General features: G+C 38.4%; 1 protein-coding gene across 4 annotated transcripts in view; it reads left to right on the top strand.

Annotated features, from left to right (window-relative positions):
* The first annotated feature begins 5,595 nt into the window (after window positions 1-5,595).
* The window catches only part of ST6GALNAC3 (ST6 N-acetylgalactosaminide alpha-2,6-sialyltransferase 3), a 467,918-nt gene continuing 446,207 nt past the window's right edge, over window positions 5,596-27,306 (top strand). For 2 of the 4 annotated variants that reach the window (XM_036235325.1, XM_036235327.1), the window contains exon 1: window positions 5,596-5,767. In XM_036235325.1, coding sequence (XP_036091218.1) covers window positions 5,750-5,767 — 18 coding nt within the window. In that variant the 5' untranslated portion in view covers window positions 5,596-5,749. The remainder of the gene's footprint in view (window positions 5,768-27,306) is intronic. The other 2 variants (XM_036235326.1, XM_036235324.1) reach the window with 2 other exon arrangements.

Below are 27,306 nucleotides of genomic sequence, written 5' to 3' on the forward strand. Positions count from 1 at the left end.
TGGCTGAATGAAGAGTGCAAAGACTGAGACGAGTTGGCAAACTACTCTTGGACCAAATCTGGCCTGCAGACTGTTTTTGTACACCTGCAGGACCAGAAATAAATTGTACATTTTTAGATGGTTTAAATAAGGTTTTATTGGAACATAGCCACTCTCCATTTTTTTATGCCTGTGGCTGTTCCTGTGCTACAAATGGCAGAGTTGAGTAGTTGTGACAGAGACCAAATGGCCCACAAAGTCTAAAATATTTGGTATCTAGACCTTTACTGACAAGGTTTGCAATTCCTTGTATAAGGGAAAAATGGACAATAATGGTGGAAAGGAATACTAGCTGGCCTATAAGTATAGTAAGCTCTGGAGAGAAAGAGCCATCAAAAGTTTTGAATATAGGTGGAAGCCAATTCACAACGGTCTCTGATTCCTTAACTCATCACCTGGGTTTGCAAATGTTTATTAAATCAATAGATCAAATATTTGCTCTTGAAAATAATAAACGGGTTTTCTGTATGGTATGTTCCCCTTAACTCTCGCAGGTTGTCCATCCTAATGTCACACAGTGTGCCATGAGCAGCTCTCACAGATTTTCACGTTGTTGGACTCAAAAAAACTACCTTGAGTTTTTGGGGCTTCTCTAAGAGTGTAGGTAGATGACTCCTCCTTGGACCTTTCTTCTTTGGACTGCATGACATTGTTCTTCTACCTTTTCTACAACAGCTCAAACATAGATACAAAAACAAGGTTTTGTATTGACACAAGGAATTAGCAAAAAGTCCTAGTTTTTTCCCGGAGGGTTTGTGAGGGCCAGATCATTAGAGAAAAAAGTAGTTCGGGCAAAACAAACATCAGAAGAAGGTCAATTATTAGTCTCCTCCTCCTGTGGATGTTCCCATCATATCCACCATGGATGCGTTTCAAATTTCCACTCTACTATTTTAAAGCAGCATATTACTAAGCTTCAGAGGCTAAATCTAAGACTAGTGTAGAGAAACACACATGGGAAGAACCTCCAATAAGAAGAAAAATTCTGGGAAACATGGTTAAGTAATTTCAGACTCAATTAATAATGGAGACTTTAATATCCTTGGAGCAATCTAGTGCAAACCAAATTTAAACTACATGCCAGTGCTTCCAGCCAAATTTACTTTCGACTGTTTATGTTTTAAAAAAATCTTAGTGGGGAATTCTTTAAGTAAACCAAATCTGGTTAAAAGTTACATGCTTGTAGGTGATGAAAATTAGGTAAAGAACATTAACTTTGGATTTTTTTTCATTTTTAATTAAAAACAGATAGGATATCTTCTTTTTCTTTTTTTTCTTTTGGTTCATTTGAACAAAAATTTTTTTGAGAAAAAATGGGAACTTCCAATAGGAAGAGTAGTGCTGAGGTGAAGTTAAGGGAGAATATTAAGAGAGAATGAGAAAATATATAATATTTTTAAAATTCAATTTAAAATCATGCATAATTTATATTGGAGTTCATCCCAGATAAGTATGAGTATAGTTGGAGGTAATAATGAATTCTGGATTAGAACAGTGTAAAGCTTTGGAAAAGTAGTAAGCTTAAGTCTTGGGAATGCAAAATGGATGACATTTTGGAATGCTCTACTATCCAAATGGAAGGAAATGAAGCTTAATTCCATATGTCGATATATTCTCATAAATACCCACCTAAAAGAGCCCAGCCACAGACATACTTGGACACAGATATAGATATAGACATACAGAGATATGGACAGATAGATACACATTTTATGATGTAAAAATGTTCTTAGGTCAAAATTGTAACAGTGCAATGGTTTCTAGAAAACAAAATTTTCTATTCTGGCTCAGAATATATATATATATTCTGAGCCAGAATAGATATATATATTTCTTATATATATATATATTTCTTTATATATATATATTTCTTTATATATATATATATATATATATATATATATATATATATATATATATATATAAAGAAAAGACTTTCCCAAACATTGTATAATGGATCTTCCAGTCACAGTTTCCTATGGAAGCATATTATATGTAGTGGATGAAAAGAAGAGTTTTATGATATCTAGAATCCATTTAAAATCTTTAGATAGGAAATCTTGAGATCCAATTAAAACCTTAATAAATGACTCTGTATTGAATGTAAATATATTAAATTAATATGTGTGCAGGATGAAATTGGAAAAGTTATGGGAGTCTGCATTTTAATTGTTTCTATTAGGAAACCGTATATTATAACTCTGAGAATTACTTGGTAATGGGGCTGTTTACAATGAAGCAAAACTGAATTTAAATAGGACATTTTAGTCTATGACTTGTCATAACTTATGAGGTTGCAGCCTTAAGGAATGTTGAGATCTCATTGGTGAGAGGCCTGTGAGGAGAGGGAAGATGGACCAGTTGGAGCCCAGAAGAGCTCTAGGGAGGCTGAGGCAGTGATAAGTCCAGCCCACAAAGATCTCAGGGCTGAAAAGCTACTTTATGTCGAGATTGGTAGATATAGAGTGAGTGTACTTATCTTGTACACTCAGAATGAATCTGCTCTCCACATATATATAACTTATGCTAAGTTTTTTCCCTAGTATGTTTCCTAGGGAAGACACATTCTTACCCTAGGTTTTCTAATTATCAAACTAAGACAACAGGTTAAATCAGAATGGTTCCAAATAGTAGAGGTTGGGCTCCTAACATACTGGCCAGGTGGGTGTAGCAGTTAACATGGCAGACCCAGAAATCAAACTACCTAGATTCAAAACCCTGGTTCCCCAATTATCAGCTGAGGATGCCAATATCCATATAGATCTAATGAGGATCAAAAAGAATATCGTATTTAATTTCAGGGTACCTCTATTTTGTTATTATTATTTTTGGATATAGACTTTTGGCTTTAGGCCACATGACTTGAGACTTGGAAAATTATGCTACATCTATGGGCTAGCCTAAGCTATTCTTGTAGTTTGTCCAGTTTTAAAAGAAAAAATCTGGGCTATATCCTTCCCCCACCACCCATGCTTCCACAAATCTGTCTGTACCTCGTCTCCTAATAAGTTCGGAAACCTGTTTTTATTTCCATCCAACTGCTTATTCCCATCCAACTGCTGTCCATCCGAAACAGTAATAGTTAATATTATTTTGTAAAATTTCCATTCCAGATTTATTCTAGAATCTCTTGAGTTTCTTTTTTAGGTTGTTATAAATGTGCTTCTATTTCTATCTGTATTTAGGCTAATAAAAAAATAACATTTTGGGAATTATGAACACAGGTGGTTAGACATTTAATTGGGAGAGCCATGCCCAAGACCGATGGAGGTAGTGCTTCCTATGGTGTACCCGTCTCAAGGTGCTAAGGGTTTGCCTTATAAGTGTTAATCTTTCTGAAATATCTGAGGCGAATGGCAATTTTCCTATTCATTCTCTTCCCCAAGCTACCTTTAGTCAAAGGTTTTGTTCTTTAGATAGATAAAGTTAGCTACCATTTCGAGTGTTCATAGTGCTAGTAATTGAAGTGAGTGGATTTACAAGCATTGTTTCTTTTAATTCTCACTAGGATAGATGCTATTGTATAAGTTAAGGATTAAAGAGATATGGAAACTTGATCAAGGTCACCCAGCAAGGAAATGCTCAGCAAGGTTGCTCTAGATCCTGCTGTGTTGTTTCTCAGACATACAGACTTTCTGGAGAGAGAATGATGTGCTCTGCCCACTCTTCCCTTCCCACCTGACAGTCTCTCTTTTCCTCAGAGCTTTGCTTCCACTTGGTTAAAGACCCTATCATCATGAGGTCCTGAATTCTATCCCCAGCATCTCCAAAAAAAAAAAAAAGAAAAAAGAAAAAAAGCCCTATCATATTATCATGTATCTATCTTGCTCACTCGACTAAATCTGAGATGATTTAGAGACCATGAAAATCATTCTTTTATCGCTGACAGGTTCTGTAGCACCTCAGTAAAGGCTATTTCCCCCAGTTAGCTCACAAAAACTTATTCTTCTAGTAGTAGCACAATAAAGATTTGTAGAATTAATAAATGAATGAAATATTAAATTTTCCTGGCCCACAAAAGACTATTAGCTAAAGCAGCGGTTTAAAATATACACTCCTGATCAAGGAGTTCTTGATGAAAATGAGCCAATCTCAGAAGCAGAGGGAGGGGCTAGAGGAAGGAGTGGAGAGCCGGAGCAGGGAGTGTTCCCTCAGGGCAACTAAAAAGTGGGGCTTCCCTTAAGAGCAGGCAGTTTGTCCTTAGTCTCAGCTTCTGCCACCCTTTCCCCGTGACACCTCCTGTTCTCAGGATTCTGAGTGTTCTCATCAAGAAAACACCAAATCCTTGAAAGCCTGGTTTCTGCCTTGTGGTTTGTGAGCCCATTTCATGATTTCATAGCCACCACCAGCCCACAGTGCTTTTCCTGACTCCATGTAGGCAAACTAGACAGGGCTTCTATCAAGTGAAACCTCTTTTGGGTAAACATTTTGGGCCTGCTTTTGAAATTTCTTTGACAGGCCAAGTGGTAGAAATGTGTGTATATACAAAGAACGTTCTCTCCCCTGTTATGTGTGTGATGTTACTTTCCTTGTAGAAATAACTCTGCTTCTCTTAGCTGATTCTTATTTGGGAATTGGGCTTTCCTTGCTCATTTTCACTCAGAGAGGGCCTGCTGAGGCAGGGTGGAAAGGATCCAAAACATATCTTCTCCCAGACTACCTGCCTGGTAGGTAGAGCTGTGTATCACCCTCTGTTTTAGCATCAGAGAGTTCAGGTTGGATGGTGCAAAGTGGCCTGGCTGGGTTTCCAAGTGTAACAGGGACATTTAGATCTAACCTTGTTGCTGAAGTCACAGTAAAGTTCATTCAAATTCTAAACTCCTAGCAGGGAAGAGCAAAGTCCTGTCTATGCATGTACACATACATATCTTATATATGTATAATCAATGTATATGTATAAGAATATACTATATTTTCAAATATACATATATTCTATTACCTATACATTTATGTATACACACCTTTATAAACACAGAAGCATAAAGCACAAAAGCAATGTATACACATATGTGTGTGTATATGTACATACACAAAATATACATAGGGAAGGTTCATGACATCTTTCATTAATAGGTATTTGAGTTTCCTTATTATTGATTTTAGATAAGTCCATCAGTTTTCAAGCAGAGTGAAGTCTGTATCCTTAAATGGCCCAGGGAGAATTTCGTTTGCTACTTTTGAAGAATCTTTGATGATGCTTTTAGAAGGGTGATTCCAAACCCAATTAACTTTTTAAAAAGTGTGAAATGTCTGCAAGGAGCTCTTTTGGTCTCTTAGAGGAGACGAAATCGAGGAGAAAAGACCGCTCGCTCTCCCCAGCGAGACCCAGATCCTTGCCCACTGCTGAGCAGACTCTGTATAGGTTGAACAACAGAACATTTACAGGAAAAATAAAAAAAAGAGAGAGAGAGACAGAGAGCGCAAGAAAAGAAAAAGTAGCAAGTACCAAGCAGCGGCCACCAGCGCCCGGGACGGTACGTGACCCGGGGGCGGAGCCTCGCGGGCCGTCTGCCAGTGACTGGACCGGGGGCGGGGCCGAGGCCAGGGGGCGGGGCCTGTGCCCGCGCAGCTTGATCCGCGGTCCCCTTATTTGGATCTGCGGGAATGTGGGCTGGAGCGGTCCTGCAGCGGTACCAGCCTTCAGCCTGACCCGGGACTCCCGCGACCTAAGCGCGCGCGCTTCTCTGTGGCCGGAGGCCGGTGGAGCGTCATGGCCTGCATCCTGAAGGTAACGACTAGAATCTGTGGCTCCAACGCGTGGTTGGCCAGCCCCTTGCTGCTAAGAGGCATGGAGTCAGCCGCGGTCCCACCGCATCCTCATCTCAGTTGTCTTTTCTTGGCACTGATTTTCTTTTTGTTCTTTTGGCAAATGCATATGGAGGGGGATTCTGAAACATGCAGCTAGCACAGCTTCTCTTCCCACCATTCTTGTCTGCTCGCGCCTGCATTGTAAGAGCTGCAGACTGTTGGCTTCAGGGGAGAGCAGGGCTGCGTGCCGAATAATGGGGATGGCAAGAAGGGGAGGGGTGCTCCCGCGGGTCCTGCGGCTCTGTTGCCTGAGGCCTTTCGGGGGCCACGGAGAGAGGAAGAGGGGCTGGTATGGGTTATTGGCTGTGACGGGGATAGCACTTTGAATGGGGGTGAGAGTGACCAGAAAGAAATTCTACTGCATTTGTTCATATGAAGACAGAAACTTCTGAGTTTACAGGTTGTCCCTTAGGCATGAGTCTTCTATGAAATCTGTTGGCTGTATGTGCCATTAGCTCTACTTTGGAAAAGTACACAGGTAGATGTATTTATTAGTGAGATATCTCAGACTTTCCTTTTGCTCAAAAATTTGGAAAAGCAAAATGATTTTACTTCTTATCACAGTCCTCTCAGCCACTCCTTTACTTTTAATTGACTTTTCTTTCTCCGAGTCTGGGTTCTTAGCTTGGACTGAGCATCTTTCTGAGTTCACAGCTTTGTAGCATCAGGTGGCAGGACTTGGTGTGAGATTCTCACTTGAGACCTTTTCATCTTACAGGTAGAAGAGTTTTTTGGTTTGTTTGTTTGCTTTTCTGCACTATTGTTTCTACTCCTGCCTAACTTGATTCCTGAATGTATGAATCAAACACATTCATAGCATGGTTTCCTGGGAGAATGCAAATGGCCTATTTATTTGTTCCAAGCTTGAGAGGAGAGCTGTGTGTGACAAAGGAAAACATCAGAAAACAATTTTTTCTTGTTATGTTTTTATGGAATATTATTTGCTTATCTGTAGGATGATTTGAAGCCGTCTACTGTTGTATTAGTTCCAACATGCCTTGACACAAATAAGAGACTAACCTAGTAAAGCTTGTTTCCATTTCTTAAAGGAGATTGGATATTTCCTGTGACTTCTCTGAGCTTCCTGTTTGGTTTTGGAACATTTGCTGGGACATAACAAATGGTAGCAAGATCAAGAAAAAATAATGCAATCTGAGATTTTTACCTTAGAGACTTAACACAAGCGCTGAAATATCAATATGAATCATCTCTACTATTTCTTGTATTATTAGCTGAAAGAGAAGTTGAGCATGGCATTTATTGTTGGTGGTCTCCTTTACTTTTGGTTTCTCCCCTGCCTTATCTTCTACATGTTCCCAACATTTTTAATACTCGTCCCAAGCTACACAGGAATCTCATCCAACCTTTCCTTCCAGCACCTCATATTGACCTCAGGCATTTAGGGCATATCCGAGTCTTATTTTTCCTCCACTGAAACTAATCTGGGGTCCAAACAGGTAACCTGCAAAGAGCAAAGGCTTTGGACTCAGGAAGACCTTGGTCTGAATGCAGGCTCTGCCAGTTGTTTACCTGTGTGACCTTGGAGAAGTTTAAACATCTCCGAGTCTGTTTCCTCAATATAGATCGAAGTAACAGCATGTACTCCACAGGTTGTTATGGCGATGAAATAAAATTGGATATGAAAAATACTTTGTGGCACAGGCATTTGATATGTGCCATTTTTTTCTGATGTATAATAACTGAAGTTTAATTAATCTGTACTATATCCTTAGCCCATTTCATATAATATAATAGTCACTGCAACTTGGATGCTCAAGTTGCTTGAGTTGTAGAATGCAAATAATTATCATAATTGCCTGACAGGGTTTTGTGAGGGTAAAATGATGGACTGTTTTCTTTTTTTAATGAAACATTTCCCGCCATATTTTGGTCTTGGACTTAGTGTTGGCATCACAAGATACATAAGCTATTGACTCCGTTCTCAAGTGGCTCACAGTATAGTAGGGAAATGGAAAAGTAAATTAATGTTTGTTACAATGCGAAGAATAATATAGGTTTGCGAAGGCATGATAGAAGCAGGGAGGGAGAGAGCGATGAATATTCTCTGGTAATTAAGACAAGTTTCCCACTTATACTAGATCTGGGTTTTGAAGACCAAATAATATTTACTATGATGGAGTTTATGTTTTAGAAAGATAACTTTAGAGGCATTGTCAGCTTTATTCTGTGGGCAAAAGCAAATTTCCGTAACAGGTTTTTGAGGTAGATTTTATTATTCATTTTTGCATATGAAAAAACTGAGATACAGAGAGGTCGATTAAAGTCTCATTATTACCTAAACAATAGTGCCTTAATAGTGGTAATCTCTGACTAGCTGAGAAGCCCATGCCATGACAGGTAATGGTGGTCTTTTGGGGATACAGAACTATCCCCTCAAGCTGCTGTGCATGGTGGGGGCCCATTCCGTCCATACATAGAGCTGGCTCTCATAACAGAATGATGATTAATTATCTCAATAATCATTTAATTATGGAGTTCATACTCACTTCACGTTGCATAGGTTTTGAAGTCAAAAATATGTGAATTTTAATTATGGCTCCACCACTTACAAATTGTATAACCACAAGCAAGTTTCTTGATTTCATTGCTCAGGTTTCTTAAATGGAGATGATCATGCATTTCTCAATTGGTCATTCTAGGGGTTAGACGAGAATATATGCATATTAGTAAGGATAGGCTTTTTATACTGCAGTGAAAAACAAAGTCTTATAGATTTTTTTCTTGCCTTACTCCTGGTTAGGCAGCTCTCCTGGTTAATAGTGGTGTGGCACACAAGTCTAGGACCAGTCTCTCTCCATGGACTGTTTTCAAAGTCTGTGAATTTTGATAGACAAATAAATATTTACTTTGTATTTATTTGATTCTTAGTAAAGTAAACTTTTAAGTTTATATTAGCTATTTGTCTTGCTTCTTTTATAAATCGCAGATACTTTAAAATTTTACTTAATAAAACCCATTCGGATTTTCTTCTATGATTTCTACTTTTGATCAACAAGTCCTTTCTGAGGCACAGTGTCTTTTAATCCTTTGCTATTGAACAACCATTTGGTGAGTTATATTGTTTTCTTTTGTATCCAGAACTGAAATGACCATTAAATGGACATGTGGACACAAGACACTTGTGTCATTTCTACCTTGGAGAAGATTACAGTTTTGCCAGGTTGATGAGACTTATTAACATGAAGCAGTTAGACAATAACTCAATAGGTGCGTGACTAAGCTATCTTTACCAGACACCTGTTCCTGTATAACATTTATTTGCTTAATGGAAAATTGGATGAATGTTGATATCAAGTTATGAACTTGGTATCTTCTCATTTATTTTTCCTTTCCCTGAACCAAACCTAATCCTTCATCATATTGCATCCATTCTATGTCAGGAAAATCTCTCAAATCTGGTTGTTGCTTTCTATTCTTACGTTTTTTGCTTTGTCCTGAGCCTAGTATTTGGTCTTTTGAAATAGCCTTCTTTAGACTCGCAATCTGGCCCGTCATCCACATCGCTCTCAGAATATTATGCAGTGCCAATCAAGTGCAATACTGGTCATGTCATTTGTAGGTTTAAATACTTGCCTTGGCTCCCCAACCTTGTGGGATAAACCCAACTGTTTAGTGTGACATTCACATACCTTCAGAATCTGGCCTATCCACATATCTGGCCTTACCACTCCCATACCCATAGTTCAGACACTTGTCTAAACTTATCCCAAGACTGTACCTGCAGAACTTCTTCTCATAGTTCTTTGCCTTTGTAGCCTAGCATATGGTTTGTAAGCCTGGGCTTTGATGTCAGACCAACCTGTTTCAGCAGTGAGGTCTCTAAGCCTCAGTTTCCTCACCTGTAAAATGGGAGCAAAAATAGTTTCTATTTCTTAAGGTTATGAGGAATAAATGAGCTAATTTCCGTAGAACAGAACCTGGCATATAATAAGTCCTTAATAATTATTAGTTATTAATTGTTATACATACAGTTTTCTCTACAGGAATTTCCCTTTCAATTACTTTTCCTTCACTGACAGAAATTCAACTCATTTTTCAACTTCTATTTCAGCGTTAACATCTACAGTCAAGCCTTCCCTGCTTGCTTTGTGCTCCCATGGTCTTAGTCTTATTTCTTATCTCTATAGTGTCAGGTATTGCCCTATACTGTCAAGTAGCTGTTTACATGCCAACTCTTTAGTTTGATTATAACTTTAGTTTGAGGGCAGAGAGTCCCTCAATGGGTTGATGATCAGCTAGTGTTTATTGAGTGTCTGTAAATGAATACTGTTCTTGCCCTAAGTAAGATTATAGACTCAGTGGGAAGGAAAGTAATTAAACTCGTAATTCCAAATATGCAAAATATTTTGAAAGGTATACACAGTGGCATGGAAGTATTTGGGTAGGGGTGTTGTTGATGGTTACCCAGTTGAGTCTTATGTGAAGAAAAGGCCTTGTCTTATTTAATTTGGTATTGATAAGAATTAGCCTGACTCTCAGTAAGTTATTCCCTAAGTGTTTATTGAATGTATAAATATTGTTATTATTATTATTTTTTTGAGAGGCAAATTATGGATCTGGCCTTAACCTGTTCTCTGTAAACAACGGAATTCTTCATGAATGTAGCATGGATTTTTCACACTAACATACAGCAAGTAGATTAGAGTTTATCAACTGGTTTTCCTCTTAAGTTCTTTCTCAGTTTATATCTTATAGATCTGTTACTACTTCTCAAATTCTGGAGCCAATTTGAAATCTGGATGGAGGGGGAAGAGAAAACTGGACCAGAAGGAAGAAAGAAGGAAAGTATAGGAGTGGCTTCTCTTTCGTTGCAACCATTTTGGTTTCTTCAAGTTAAAAGAAACAAACAAGTAAAAGTAGAAAACAAAACAAAGAAACCAACAGCCACAACCACAATTTATGCTTCTCAAACTATGAGGTCTCAAAGCATTAGAAAATAATATGCCTTTACTGAGACTGGAAGCCACAGAGACTTCACACAGGTACACAGGTTATAAATCTGAAACTCTAAGATAACTCCAGCAAGTACAACAGACAAGATGCTCTGTGTAATAAATCTGCTATGACATTTCTCCCTGCTGCCCAAGAAATGCTGAAGTCTCACTAGGTGCCTGACCTAATTTTCAGCCTTATGGTTACTGCGCAGATGTTTTTGCAGCTTCCATTAGCACACTTTGGGGAATGGGTTGCTTGAGTAAAAGCAGTGCTTTTTGGGTGAATTGATGACAACAGCGGCAATAATAGTTGTTACTTACTGAAGACCTAGAGTGTTCAGGCTGAGTCCTGTGCGAAGTGCTTTACATGTATCATCTCATGTAAACTTCGATTACAAATAAAGATACTAAGTAACTTGTCCTATGATTAGCAAGTGGTGAAGGTGGGTTTACCTTAGCTCTGTGTGGTTATGTACTGTCTTTTACCTTGAGTGCTAATTCAGTGGTTATTTATAGGGGATTTGAGTTTATTTCACCAATTTCTATCCAGACAATACTCAGTCTAGACAGCTTCCTAATACCAGTCTGGTGGGGGATCACTGTTAGCTATGTTGTTTTTATTTATTTCGTCCTCAAAGTTTCCTTTGTGACAGAGGAACTAGAGGAAACAGAGGAGCCACAGAGACTAGGGAGATAGGAAGGTTCTAATTCTGTCTCTAATATTGAATAGCCCTTGACCCTGGTAAGTCACATGACCCTCTTCCCTTGCCTGAAAACCATGCATGTCTTTTTGGAGGTGGAAGTGAAGGAGAGGAGTGGTACAGAGTTGAATTTACCCATTAGGCCAAGCTTCAGGGCCCCTCAAAGGCTCTGGAAAGGGGCCCTGGCATTTTTGTATTTATAATTTTATATTTATTTTCTTAGAGAGACCCACAAGTTGTATAAGTTTCAGGCTCCCCAGCGTGGATCCCCACTTCAGTGGTGTTGGAGTCCAAAAGACACAGTGCTCATAAATATACTTTGTAAAGCAGAATGCACTGTACACAGATGGCAAAACTAGCACTCATATTATTAATAATTAGATAACAGCTTGAATCCAGGAAATCTGTCTTGGGGACTGGAAGGAGAAAGAAGGGTTTAGATTTGAGGAAAGCAGAGGGAGCCTATCTATGAAGCTTTCCAGTAGATGACTACTGAAAATAATGAATTCTCCTCCCCAGGAGGAAAATGTCTGTTTGTGAGAATTTAACACATACTTGTGCCTGAGGGCTGGGAGTTGGACTAGTTCTTTTCTGTTGCCTTAGTTTCAGGGAAAAGTGGACGAAGGCGTTTTTCTAATTGGACAGAGTGAATTTACTGGTGCTACCAGGTGCTACCAGGATCCCATTACAGAAAGCTGCAGTTAGGTCCTGGTTATTAAAAGGCTCATTATTCAGTTTATGGATTATCCAGATCCTGTCTGTCCCTGCCCATTCTGATGTACACCTTATATGCATTTTACTGCCAATTAGCACCTCCACCAGGGCCCGGAAAGGGAGAGGAGCTAAACCTTAAATTGGTTAATTCCTCTCCTTGTTAGTAGCTCTGTCTGTCAGGGTTTGTTAGCAGGAAGGTAGTTCTAGGAAATGGCTCAAATGAGGTGAAGGGATTATCTGTGCTTTTACTATTGTTTTCTGATTTCCTCAGCTCCAGGATTGAGAGTAGGCTCTGGTTCTGATTTTGAATTGATTTAAAGTCCCTAAATCAGAGATCTTGGCCTAGGGTATTCAGACACTTAAATAAATAGCAGCCTTAGGGTAGGTAACATTCTCAGATATGGGGTGTGGGGTGCCCCACAACCCCATATCTCTAGGCCTGTCTCTCATTTCCTGTATGATGTGAAGAGGTTGGGGCTCACAACATCTGGTATTTGGAAGAGTTGGGGAAAGTTAACTCCTAAAGGCATTGATCAGGGGGCAGGAAAAAGAGAGATCCTTGTACTTGAGTCATTATGTAAAATAAATAAATAAATAAATAAATAAATGTGGCTCTGCATATACATAGTAAATATAAATATAAAAATAGAAATGTTCATCCACATACATTCAATAATAGCCTAATATTTTTCTCAGATTTGAAAACTCTTGCATGCGAAATCTTTTTCTGGAAGGGACATCTCTCTAATTTCAAAGGCTTTTTTGTTTCTTAGCGAATTTATTAGCTGTGCATTTATCAGACACAAAGGGAAAATTTCTTTGGTCAGTTATAAAAACTATTTGCATCTTGCACTGAAAAGGTCATGATCACAAGGGAATTGAAAGTAAAATGTGTATGTTCTGCATTGGGAATGAGTCATGATGTGAGATTAAAATGTGCACATGGAGCTCATCTTAGATTTTAGGACTAGAATGAGCAAATGACTGTCCTGGGACAATTCCACTCCTTGGGACAAGTGGGATACACACCTGCAGAGAGAAGGGCTGCCATTCCTTATTTGGTCTTCTTGGCCCCAACAATGTGCTAGTCTCTAAAGAAAGAGAAATGAAAGTTTCTATTTGTGAAGGGTTTGCCTTATCAGTCAGGGAAAACACTAACCAGGAAAGAAGAGCTGTTCTCTAGGCATCGGCAGTAAGAGGTCTGAGGGTGCAGAGGTCGTAGCTGGACTGACTATGAGTCTGATTCCAGCCTTGTGATGAATGTGGGTAATGATGATAATACCTTTATTCAGTCCTCTGTGGCAGTGCTGGCTAATCAAAACAAAACGCAGGCCATTAATGCAACTTTACATTTTCTTAGAGCCACAACAAAAAACAAGCTAAAAGAAACAGGCAGAATTTACTTTAATAATATATTTTATTTAACCCAATATATCAAAAACATTTTCATTTTAACTTATAGTCCATATAAAAATGATTAATGAGATATTTATATTCTTTTTTCAGAAGTCTTCAAAATCTAATGTCTATTTTGCCATGACAGCATATCTCAATTTGAATGCTAAGTTTTCATCAGAAATACTTGATCTATATTTGGATTTTGTAAAATATACAATCAAAAATGTAGAATCATATAGCCAAATGGCTCCAAGGATGCTTAAAAGTTTTCCAAGAGTCGAATCAAGTATTGGTTTTTAAATGTAAGTCAAGTAAAAGAAAATGAAACAAAAAATGTGATTCCTCAGTTATAGCATGTTTCAAGTGCTCACAGCCACCTGTGGGTAGTGGCTGCGGCATTGGACAGCATGGTCGTTCAGGTGTTCATCTTCATCATCAGAAGAGACCGCTAAACTCGGAGGCAGTGAGAGCAGTGTACGGGCCTGGGGAAAGGATTGCCTACTGGGTAGAGACTACCTCTGTTGGTCAGTAGGGTCTACGTCTGTTGGTCAGACCCTTCTCAGCCAAAGGAAAGCAAATGAAGAGCAAGGAAGGAGTGCTGGATCCAGGGACACATCGGAGACTTTGATGAACCTTTGAAATTTCATCTGAAGATGAAGTCCCAGGTTTTTTTTTATATCTTGAGCCACATTGGTCCCCCAGATGTTGAGCAGCTGTGAATTCTTCTTAGGGAGTGCTGCTTTGGTCTCGGTATGGTTGTGTGAACTCCTGGAGGCTTTGAGGTCAGAGAGAGACTTTATACACTCTTATTTGAGTTATTTCTTTGCTCCAGGAGGGCAGTCACATATGGCAGCAATTTAGACCTCCGGAATAAACCACATGTCTTCTTTTAAGTCACGAGAGCAAGGTGATTGGAGTTCCTTTGTATAGTTTGTTTATTTTTTTTTCACTGCTTATTTAGTTGTATATAAATTCGGTGATATGCTAATAAGATGTATGTCCAATGGTGCTCAGAACAAATCAGTTTGTAATCCTGCAGCTCAGTTTTATCTGTGTGCACTTCTGCATTGTATTCCTGCCCTGCTCCACTTAGTCTTTCTCCATCACAGAATATTAGCATTTTTTCATGAGATGAACATTTCATTATAATAATGACAGTAGATGCCATTTGCTGAGTGTCTTCTCTCTGGCGGGTGGCCTACCAGGTATTTTATAGATATTTATTATCTTACAATAGGATCTCAAGATAGGCATTATTAAATGGTTGAAAAAAATCAAAGGAAAATTAAGATTTCATGATGTGTGAGAATGTGTGAAATTCAAATATCAGTGTCCATAAATAAGGTTTTTTGGAAACATAGTCAGACTTATCTATTTCCTTGTGTTTACGTATGCTTTCATGCTACAATGGCAGAGTTGAGAAGTGGACATGTGCACTGTATGGCCTGCAAAGCCTTGCGTATTTACTGTCTGTCTCTTCACAGATAAAGTGAGCCCTGTGCTAGACTGTTAAGTTCTTCCAGTAGACTGCAAGAGCCAGGGTCAGGGGCAGTGGGTTCATGCATGTGTGGCCAGCACTAGCCCTGGGGCCTCATACTATGAATGTCAGGGATATTTACTGAATAGGGAGCCATGCACTTCATGTGGAAGAGGAAAGTGAAGCTTAGAGAGGATAAATAACTCTCCAAAGCCATGTAGTAGGGCCAGAATTTATACTACAAAGCCCGATCCCTAAGTCTGTTGGCTTCTAACAGATATACTGGTGCTGCTCAGCTTGCACCAAGACCCCCTGCCCAACTCTGGTTAGCTAGATGCTAAGTCCCACCCCCAGAGTTTATGATTCTGTATGTAGGTCAGGTGTGGGGCCCAAGAATTGTCATTTCTAACAAGCTCCTGGGTGATGATGATGATGCCCTTCTGTGGGCCACACTCTCAGTAGCCGTGCCATACTAGACCATGCTCAATAAGTAATCATTGAGTTATGGAAGGCTCCAAGCCCATGTACTACTCCCCAGCAGAACTGACTGAAAATTCCAGTTGATTTAGAAATTTAAGTCAAGTGCATTCTAATCAACTCCATAAGCATTGTAATCGTTTGATTTCTGCCTTCATTGTTCCCATTAAACATCAGGCTTTCTGATGTCATGAGGCTCAGGCCACCGTGAATGTTGAAATGCATGTGCTTGTGTGTCCGGTAGTTAGGGGCAGGGGCTGAAATGAATTCTTCATTGGTGACATCCCTCATGTGTTCCTGGAAACTCAGTTTCTTTCAAATCAATTTCAAAATCAACTAGATTCCTGCTGATTGTATTGTATGTTTCTGCTCTGGCTTCCTGTTTTCCTACTGGCTAACAAGAAAATGTGGGGGTACAGGAAACTGTTTCTGGAGTCTGATTGTACTGGCTTTGGTCACAAAAGTTAATGTGTTGGTGCTAGAGTTCACCATCTTAATTATTGGCTTAGGCGGTCTCATATTTATTTATTTTTAATTGAGTTTATTGGGGTAACTGGTTAATACGGTGGTGTCATATTTAAGAAGTCATTATTTAAGGATTAGGAATAAAGAGTGAAAGCTGGTGAAAGATGCTGGCTTTTTTTTTTTTTTTTTTTGAATTTTCATGTTGACGATTCATAGCTTTGTTTGGGATTTTAATAGGTAACAAAAAAGATTGGAAACCGCTGATTTAATCTCTTCTCATTGACTCACATTGGCATGAAGCAGAAAATAAATCTAAAGTTTTCTCTTTTGCTTTCTCCTGACTCTATTTTTATGCCTTTATCGTTCAGCCCATTTTTCTGATCTCTTGCTTTCATCTCTAGCTTCTGGGCCCCTCCCCAATATAGGCGTGATCTGAATCATTACGTAGTATGTCTAAAGAACCATAATCTCAGCCTTGTAGAAGGGAGGCCTCATAGAACTTTATTGTCAAGGAGAGGACACCCTCTTACAGAGTCCTAGGATAGAAGCCATTCTATTAGGAATTCTCTGGGAAATGTAATTCATGTTTTTGCCTGGTACAAAATCATTGGCATGGCATTCGAGACAACCCATGGATGTCATCTTCCGCACCTTTGCCACAACTGCCTGAAGGCAGACTTTACTACTTACTACTCGCATTTGCTGTTTTATTACTAACCTTCCTTCTCGATCTTGTAGTCCCTCCTTTCTTTCTCCTCATTTCTAGGATAAAATTCATTCCCCAGAATCAAGCAAGTACCTGAACTACTGCCACCTTATGCCTGCAGCCTTATATATTTTTCCTGTCATTCTTTCAGTTGGGAGTAAGAGGATCTCCCTCTCTTACTCTGGTTTATATCACTTAATTATTTGTTTCTTGGCTGGTTTAATGTTTATTTAATTCTGCCATGCTGTTTAACCCCAGCAGCCCGGTTGATGGCTTGAGCCTGAGCCAAGATTTCTGCATGTGACTTATAACTTGTCGGTAAAGTAAGGTTTATTTTCCCCTTACTTATCTTTGACCCTGGACATTAAAACCTTATTTAAAGAAATGACAGCCAAACCATATGCCATTCTAAATTTTCGTATTAGAATAATTGAAATATGCTATATGTTCTTCCAGATTTGTATGGGTTAAAGGGGTCTACTTTTGACCTTTTCCCCTCTTAGCTTCAGCAAACAAGAGACTTGTGAAGAGGGAGTTTATTATCAAGCACTTAGAGAGAATCTAAGCAGTATGGGCAAGAGGAGGGGTAGAGGGAATGGAGATAAAAGAGAAAATGAAGACTTAATTCCTTTCTAAGGGAATATTAGGGTCTTTATGAACACTAATATTAATCGTAACAATCACTTATATTTACTGAGTGCTTACAGGTACTGTGTTGGGGCTTTATATTTTTGCACTATCTCATTTAATCCTTACAAGCTCATAAGGTACATACTATTATTAATTCCCATGTAATTGAGGAAATTGAGGCTTAGAGAGGCTAAGTAACCTCCCTAAGGTCATACAACTCTTTTAAAGGATGGGTAGGATTTGAGTTCAGGAGTTTAGCTGAAGTAAAATACACATAATAGAATCTATTCCTATAATGGACAAACCTATTTCTAACTTGCCCACAATAATAATAACAACTTTAATGATAAAATAACATTAGTAAACATTTTCTGGTCACTAACTTTATTGTAGGTACTATATTTAAGACATACACATAAATTCCTTTAATATTCAACAATTTTATTAGAAAAATGCTATTATTATCACATCTATTTCGCCTGTGAGGAAACTCAGAGACTTAGAGAAAACTCAGATTCTTTGCTCAAGGTTCCATGGCTAATGAGTATAAAATTTGTGCGACTATATTATTTTTATAATGATTATTATTAGCTAACCTGTATTAAGGCACAGGCACTATTCCCAGCACTTTACACTTGTTAATTTATTTAATCCCTATTTTCTGGAGAAGGAAACTGAGGCACAGAGTGGAGAAAGTCACTAACCTATTTTTTAGCAGTGGTGAGATTTGAACCCAAGCAGTTTGGCTCTGATGTCTGTGTATGTAGTGAATGTGTGCATGGCCTTGAACCCTGTTGCACACGCGCTTGCGTGTGTGTGTATGTGTGTGTGTGAGTGTATACATACACCCCCCCCCCACACATATATATACATATATATATATTTGCTTCTTTGATGGCTTACTTCCTAGTGCAGTCACTTAGGACTATTGAAATCCATTCAATATGAAGTCAACCCACTTCAAGGAGCTTGTGGGAAAAAAAAATAAAAAAGACTGCTTGACTTTTGACTTGAGATAAACTGAATAAAACAATTCTTTGAGGTTTTTTTTTTTTTTTTTATGCCTTTGAAGAATTTTGAATAAGATCACACCTAGGAAGACCCACTTCGGTCATCAACCTGGTGAAATTAATTTCCTTGTAGAGATGGTGTTTGTACTTGAGCATGAGCGCATTGTTCTAGGCGGGGAATGCCAGGCGGTTTTCCCTCTTGACTGCTCTTCCTCCTTCCCACTGTCACCTGTCTCCTGGATAATGACACAGAGCAGCAGAGTGATCTTTGAAAAAGTAAATTAGATTATGGTAGTTCCCTGCCTGAATCTTTTGATAGCTTTCTGTTTCACTTAAGGCAAAATCTAAACTCCTTTCCGTGGCTCACAATGTTCATGATCTTGATCCTGCTTATTCTTGAGAAATCATCTCCTAAGTCCCCTCCTCATTTCTATTTCATCCAGTTCTTAGACCATGTCGGGATCCTTCCTGCTTTAGAGCCTCTGGGCTGCTGTTTCCCTGATGTCATACCTTGCCCCCAGGTTCTTTTTGAGCCTATTTCTTCCCACCTTTCACATCTCAAATTAATATTTATTGCCTCACACAGGCCTTTGCTGATTATTCCAATGAAATATAACTCTTCCTGATATTCCCTGCTATGCTTCCCTGTTTACTGTGTGCATAGCACTTTCTTAATTATAAACACATGCATATTTGTTTACCAGTTAGTGAAAAGACTCGAAAGGCAGGGATCATGGTTCCTTCATTAATCACTATGTACCTAGCATCTAGCACAGTGTAGTCAACACATGAATTAATTTTAGGAAAAAAGAATAGCATGTGCAAGGGTATGTTGGCAAGAAGCAACAGGTTATTTTGAGGAATAGTGAAAAGTTGTGGGTGGCTCTCACAAAGCAGGTTTGGGGAGCTGGAGGAGAAGATATAGCTGGGGTCAGATCATAAGGATCGTATCGGTCCAGCCAAGGAGTGTGAACTTTATCCTCTGGAAATGGGTTTTAAACAGATTAGTAAATGCAGTGGCGGTACCGACGTACTGAGAGAGAACATTGTATTATCTTGTTGTCATTTAGAGTACTCAGGGTTTTTAGACTGACTCTAGTCATTGTCCTTTTTATTTGGAAATTACTTGTCCCAGTTATGATTTGCCTACAATGACTGCATAAGCAGACTTTCAAACAGAGAACTGGACATTAAAATGTGCCAAAGAGATAAGTATGCTTGTTTATGGCAGATAGACATTTTATCTATCAAATGGGGGTGAGCCAATGATAAAATGAAACTAAACATTTTATACAAATAAGTTATCAGTTGTTCAGGCTGTTCAACTTTTCATTTAACAAAAGGAATCTTAAATTTGGACATGATCTCTTGTGTCATTTAAGTGATACATTGCAGACTTTTGGCTCTCTTTGGTAGAGCTGGCTATTCAGTTGATAGTATTGTTCTTAAGGAGTTGGTAGGTAGTTTTGCCCTATGGGTCATTACATAGCAACTGTCTTTGAGCCCTGCCTTGGAAAGATAATGTTATTGTCCTTGCAGAAGTTATTATTTATTGAGCATCTACTGTGTGGCAGGCACTGAGCTAATCATTTTACATTCTGTGGGCAAAACTATAGCATCTGTTTGAGATGGATATATTTTCATTTTTTAGATAAAGAAACAGGCTCAGGGAAGTTAAGTAATTCTCTCAAATTAAGTAGTGGAGCCAGGGGCCTATATTCATATCTGTCTGACTTAAAATGTGCTACTTTTAGTTTAACCTTCTGTTACCCTCCCCCATTCTGTTGCCTAACTGGTCATATTCTTGGAGAAAGTATTTGCAGATCATATCTGACAAAGGGTTTATTCCAAAATATATAAAGAACTCCGGCAACTTAATAGCAAACAGAAATAAAACAAAAGCAAACACAAACAAACAATCTAATTACAAAACGGGGAGAGGCTCTGGAAAGACATTTTTCCAAGGAAGATATACAGATGGCCAACAGGTACACAAAAAGATGCTCGACATCACTAATCATCAGGGAAATGCAAGTCAAAACTACAGTGAGCTATTCTGTCACAGATGTTAGAATGGCTGTTATCAAAAAGACAAGAAATAACACTAGTAACAGATGTGGAGAAAAGGCAACCCATCTGCATTTCTGGTAGGAAGGTAAAAATTGATGTGATTGCTGTGGAAAACAGTTTGGAGGTTTCTCCAAATATCAAAAATAGAACTACCATATGACCCAACAACTCTCCTTTTGGGTATTTATCCAAAGAAAACAAAAGCACTAAAGTGAAAGATGTTCATACCTCCATGATCATTGCAGCATTATCTATAATACTCAAGATATGGAAACAACCTAAGTCTATCAATGAATGAATGAATAAAGAAAATGTGGTATGTTTATACAATGGAATATTATTCAGCCATAAAAAAGAAGGAAATCCTGCCATTTACACTTGAGGGCATTATGCTCAATGAAATAAGTCAGAAAGAGAGAGATGAATGTCGTATAATCTCACTTATATGTGAATCTAGAAAAACACAAAAAACAAAAAAACTCTCATAGGTACAGAGAATAGACTGGTGGTTGCCAGATGCTGGGGTAGAGGGTTAAAATGGGTGACAGTGGTCAAAATGTACAAACTTCCAGTTATAAATAAATAAGTCCTGGGGGTGTAATGTACAGTATGGCAGTTGTAGTTAATAATACTGTATTGTATATTTGAAAGTTGCTAAGAGAGTAGGTCTTAAAAGTTCTCATCATAAGAAAAAAAATTGTAACTATGTGCGAGATTTTAGTTAGACTTATTGCGATCATTTCACAATATATACAGATATTGAATCATGATATTATACACCTGAAACTAATATAATGTTATATGTTAATTAGTTCTCAATTAAAAATGCATACATGATGATCTTATTCCCTTGCCTAACTGGTCAGTGGCTTCCCTTTCATTTGGAATAAATTATAATCTTTTTATCGTAACTCCGCTGGTCTGTATGACCTGCTCCTGCCTTCCTCTCTAGTCTTCACAGACACTCAGCCTTACTGTCTGTGTTCTAGCAACTCTAAGATCTTTTCAGGCCCTGAATCTGAAACAGGACATTTGTGGAGAATTAGTGGTAGTTCTGTGTGGCTGAAGCGTAGGCTGGACCGAGGTACCTGGTGAGAAATTAGGTAGCCTAAGCAGTTTGGACTTGACCTTGTCCAGAGAACATCTTTGGAACATTTTCGATAATGGAACACCTTCGAGACAATTTAAGCACAAGACTAAATGTGGCACAGCCATTGAGCTTGGGATAAAATATCTCGTTGTCTACTCGACCTTTGGTTGGATTGGCTCTGGTCATTGTCCTTTGTAATCAATCAGAAGTCGCTTGTTCCAATTATGGCAGCCTTAATAATTACATGGGAAGAATTTCTATCAGAAGGCGGTGGAAGTTAAAACATGGCAATGCCCTCTCTCTCCCTGGGTGTAATACAGTCAGTCACATTTAAGGAACACACTCCTTGAAGTCAAGGAGTTGCACTGGGGTCTTGTTCTGGCCCCAGGCCACAGTCTGTGTGACTACACTTTAGTGAGAGTATGTCATCTGTAAAATCTGTAAAATTTAGATATGTAAATATATCAGTCTATTTGAAAGTGCTACTAAAAACAAAATATTCTTAGAAAATAAAGTGAATAATACAGGTGTTGGAATTTTCATTTAGTCAGGGCAAGTAGGACTGCAGTAATCTTTAGCAATAATCTTTGTAGCCCTTAGATCCTTGATGGCACAGTTTAGATTCTTCATGATAGGGATGAATAGTTAATGCTTATAATCTTAAACTGTAATTTGGGCATGTGAGGTGCTTTTAGCCCATTCCTCATTGAACGCCTGTTGTTTCCCAGCCCTGATTTGAGATGTGGTTCCATGTTATTGCTCTTGGGGCAGCTGCATCACCAGCAGTACTGAGCTCTAACCCTAAAGCTAAATACCACTGCACCTGTCAATCAAAGCTTCAACAACCCTGTGACTGTTTTGCAAGCCCTGTGGGGGTTTGTATTGTTGATGAGGAAATGCAGGTTTAGAGAAGTTAAATGCTTAGAAGTTAAGGGTTTAGAGAAATTAAGTCCAGGAACTAGTGGATTTAATTCCAGGGAGTCCACCTCAGTTCTGATCAACTCCAAAAGACATGCCCTTAACTCCAGCCTTGTCCTATACATAGAACTGTGCTACAGACACGTCGGAGTGGTAGGTAGGAAAAGAGAAAATTATTGCCTTTCCTTAAATAAAAAGTGTCTTCGGCCATTTTATCTGAAGCTCATCTTTCTGTCTTGGGGTCGTTTCTCCAATTAGAGATATACTTTGTTTAGCCTAATAGATTTTTTTTTTTTTAATTAAGTAGTACAGGCATTGGTCTTTTGTAAACTCAACCAGAGTTAAGGAAGTTTGCTATTCAAAGAACTTTGTGGCTAATCCCTTGGTAAAGAATTATTTTGTAATTGACTGTCAATGCCTTAATCTGTTTCATAACTGACTTTCAAAAAAAAATAATGGCAAAAGCTAATATTTTTTGTTATGTACCAGGTGTTCCTATGAGCATTTTTTATGGGAGTTTCTAATCTGATCCTCACAACAACCTCGTAAGATGGGTGCTTGCTATTATTGCGTCCTTTTATAGAGGAGGAAAGTGAGATGCAGAGAGGCCAGATGAAGGGGATAGTTTCGTGGCGTGTGACATGTGTGATCAATGGGATCCCATGCTTAGTAGGTCCCACATTTGATTTAATGGACTGCAGTTGCTGTCAAAAAATCCTTTATAATTTTGAAAAATGGGGCCCCACAGTTTTATTTTACATTGGGTCTTGCAAGTTATGTGACTGGTCCTGCCTACGTGAGTTGTCCGATGTCACGCAGCAGTGAGCTGTAGAGTCAAGATTCAAACCCAGACTGCCTTATGTTCTTTAGTTTACATTCTTTGCCTTCCCATACCCTGTATTCTTAAAGCAAGGTTTCTCCATCTTCTTGTTCTTTGGGCCTGTCTTTAGAGACAGGTGATTTGACTCATCTTTGTTGAATTTTTTGGATTTCAGCTTTGTGAGTGTCTGATACACACAACTTCCCAACTATGTTTGTAGGAGAGCAGGGAAGATTTGAAGATATGACAAGAATTGTACATCCTTGCCATAGTGAAAAATCATAGCTTCAAAATAAATGAGAGCAGAGTGGAAATACTGTAACATATTCATTTTGTACAAATTTACCGGAAAAAAAAAAAAAAAAAAAAGAAAGCTCCAGTGCATATGAAAGGAAGACAGTCCCTCAGCCCTGTTTTTCTGCACGTGGTGTTTTGTGGACTGGTGACACTTAATTACCACATACAGTTTTATGGACTGTTTTATGAGAGGCTGCTTTTTTAGCCTTTCATGGATTGCCATAAAGGGAAATACAGAAGGATAGGAGAGGATTTCCATCATGTTGTCAAAAAATCATCCCTCCGTGGTCTAAGGCTAGAACCTGAGACTGCCCGAGAATTCTTTCTCTCAGCGTTTCGTGAGAACTTTCTGTGTAGAGGCAGAGCTCACAGGTGGAGGGAATAAGGACATAAGTGTGGTCATCACAGGGCACCCAGAGCTCTGACTGAGGAGGCATGGCCTGGGGAGCTCCAGGAAAGCAGCTGGAAGTCTAGGAAGCTTAGGGGGATTATCCAGGTGGAGAAACTAGAAAGAGTGGCCTAGATGAGGGAATAGTGAGAAGAAAAGCATAGAGGTGATGGGTATACTGGTCAGGGTGAACTACAAGTTTTTGGCCCTGACTAAAGTGTTGGAGGTGATTTTGGAGAGGTAGGTGGGGACCAAATACTGATGAACTTTGCGTGCTGTCTTGAGTGCAGATTTATAGCCCAAGGTCTTAGGGGTGATAATGATAAAGGCTAACATTAATTGAGGGCTTCTTCCTAAGTTATAAATATCCATGTGGTCCTTGGTCACACATATACCTGTTAGATGTGCATACTCAGTGATCATCTATTAGTACATGAGATGAATGGGGACTGCTGTCACTTGGGGCCCTTACTCTCTCATTTATAGCAGTGGGATGTAGGGGACAGGCAGCAAAACATTTTAGAACTTATGTTTCCCTGTGTCTAAACCAGGCATAATAAAGATATCTCCCTCACTCTTTGTTGTCAGGAACAATATGAAACAAGACTGTATACTTTGTATAAATGTTTTTTGTTTAAATTTCCTCTAGTATAAGATATTTTATTTACTACTTTTTTTTTTTTTTTTTTTTTGGAATCATTTGTGGCAAGTTTATATATCATTTCAGAGTTGGGGAAGTCTAGGCAGACTGTAGTTAATTGGTTACTTTTTAGGAAGATTGAGTAATGCATTGGCAGAATGGGATGGGAAGGGTGAGGAGGATAACAGTTTTCTCCAGGCAGAATTTTCACGAGGTGTGATCTGGGACATGTCGCTTGACCTCTCTGAGCTTTAGTTTCCTCCTAGAAGATGAAGACAAAGCTGCCGACTTGTAAGGAATATTATGAAGAAGACTTAATGAGATATTTGATGTAAAGTGCTTGGCGCATAGCAAGTGTTCAATAAATATAACTATTATTATTTTTATCTCTGAAAAGAAAGGAGTCAGTAGTATTCCAGTGCTGAATGTCGGAGAAGTGGGGCAAAGAGCATAAGAGGTGTTTATACAGTTTCCTTCCTCTCCTCTTTGTTATCTCTCCTCGACTTCCCCCATCTTCAATCTTTTTCTTCCCTCAAGGCTGAATGAAATTGGATGTCTTGTAAAAGTTGTACAGCTTTGCTATAGGGCCCTTTAACACACTCTGACAAATGAATTGAAACAGGACAGCCAAAGGGCGTTGGTTGAATTTTTTAACTTTCCCTCCCCTCACGTGCAGGGATGGTGCTAACTCTGCCTAGTGAGCACAGCCAGGACAGAGATTGGAAGAGCTGCTGCTGGTGGTAGAGGGCTTGGTTACCTAGGCAACGTTTATCTATGCTAATGAAAAGGGGCCTTCACTGTGCCTGATGCCTGCAGAAGAATATCAAGTGTTGAGGGAGGTAGATGCAAGTGTTAATTTCTTCTGACTGGCAGTTAATTTTCTGTGTTAAGAGAAGCACGATAAAGATTAAATTTTAACTCTGGCTGAAAATACTCATTCTGTGAACCTGGCAAGCCTCTTAAAAAAAAAAAAAAAACAGTCCTGGCGCCAGACTGTCAGGCTTCTTGTCTTTTCAGCAGTTTATTACATTTATTTTACTGCTTTGGGGGATTAGAAAAGAGTCTCTGAAGGCCATTCCTTTAATGACTTGGAATATTAATGTGGAAAACTTGCTTGTTGTACAATACAGTGAATACTGTAGCTTTTGCCTCTATTGGGTCTTTCATTCCCTAAAGTCTTTTTAAAAATGTTTTCTTTATTGTGAAAGATAATGCACATTAAGAAAAGTGCAATGAAACAACTAAGTAGCCCATGATTTATCATAAGGCGATTATGTGTATGATTGTTACCAATACTGACCTGAGGACAGACCATTACAGGTGTCCAGAAGCACTCCTCCTCCTTCCCAATCTTTACCTCTGTCTCTCCGCACAAGGACACCACTGTCTTGACTTTGTAAAGCAAATAAGTTATTACTGGAAGTTTTGTCGCTTAATATATTGCTAAACATTGAGGTTTAGTTTTATGCCCGTTTGTAATTTCATATGGATGGAGTTATACAGTAAAGTATTGTTTTATGTTCTGCTTTTTTTTTTTTTTTTTTTAGCAACATTATTTTTCTGAGGTTCATCCCTGTTGTGGTGTATAGCTGTCGTTCATTTATTTTACTTTCTGTATTTTATTACCTGAGTACACCACAGTTTATTTATCCTCTTGACCATTAATATGTATTTATGGTGTTCCTGGTTGCTCAGTGGCATATCTTTATGCTTTTAATTTGCATTTTTGTGCTTAAGAATGAGTTTGGGTATCTGTTCAGATGTTCATTGGCTATCTGGATATCCTCTTGTGTGAGCTGCCTGTTCTAGTCTTTTTCCTATTTTTAAGAAATGTGTTACTTGTCGTTTTCCTTTTCTACACTTAGGATTTACTCATATACATATTCTATATATTAATATACTATATAATTTCCAATTTATGTGTTGAAGAGATCATCTCCCACTTTTTGGCTTGCCTTTTTGTTCTTTTACTGATGTCTTTTGATGGATAAAACAATTTTAATACAGCCCAGTTTGTTATTCTTATTTTACAGTTAATAGTTGCTACAATCTCTCCTTGAGAAGTCTTTTACCATCCTGATTTCTAAAAAATATTTTAGTATGTTAACTTCTAGAAACTATATTATTCTGCTTTTTGAATTTAGATCTAAAAACTATTTAGATTATTATGTCTGATATGAAATATGGTATTGATTCCTCCTCCTTGTCATGGTATCCAGTTTTCCTGGCACCATTCTTTAAAAGGAGTGTCCTTTCACTCTGCTCGGCAGAGGCATGTTTGTCATACACCAAGTGTTCATATATGTTTGGGTCTGTTTCAGGGCCTTTTGTTAAATTCCATACATTTGTTTGACTATTTTTACACTAATCCCATACCGTACTGGTTTTAGAAGTTTTATAGAAAGCCTTTATTTCTGGAAGAGCTATCCCTTCTACCTGTTGCTCCTTTTAAGGCTATTCTAGCCCTTTATGTTTCCTTTCGAATTTTTCTATTAGCTCATCAATTTCTTGAAAACTGGAATTTTATTTGTAGTTTTTAAGACTGCATAAATCCCTAGAAATTTCATTCCTAAGTATTTATCTAAGATAAATGAAAACATGTCCACAAAGAGTTGTACATTAATATTTATAGTACTTTATCTATTAATGATTGCTCCAAACTGGAAAGAACCAATATTTTTATACAATGTAAAACTACTAAGG

The sequence above is a fragment of the Rousettus aegyptiacus genome, unplaced genomic scaffold, assembly GCF_014176215.1.
Source record: "Rousettus aegyptiacus isolate mRouAeg1 unplaced genomic scaffold, mRouAeg1.p scaffold_m13_p_1, whole genome shotgun sequence".
NCBI classification, from domain to species: Eukaryota; Metazoa; Chordata; class Mammalia; order Chiroptera; family Pteropodidae; genus Rousettus; species Rousettus aegyptiacus.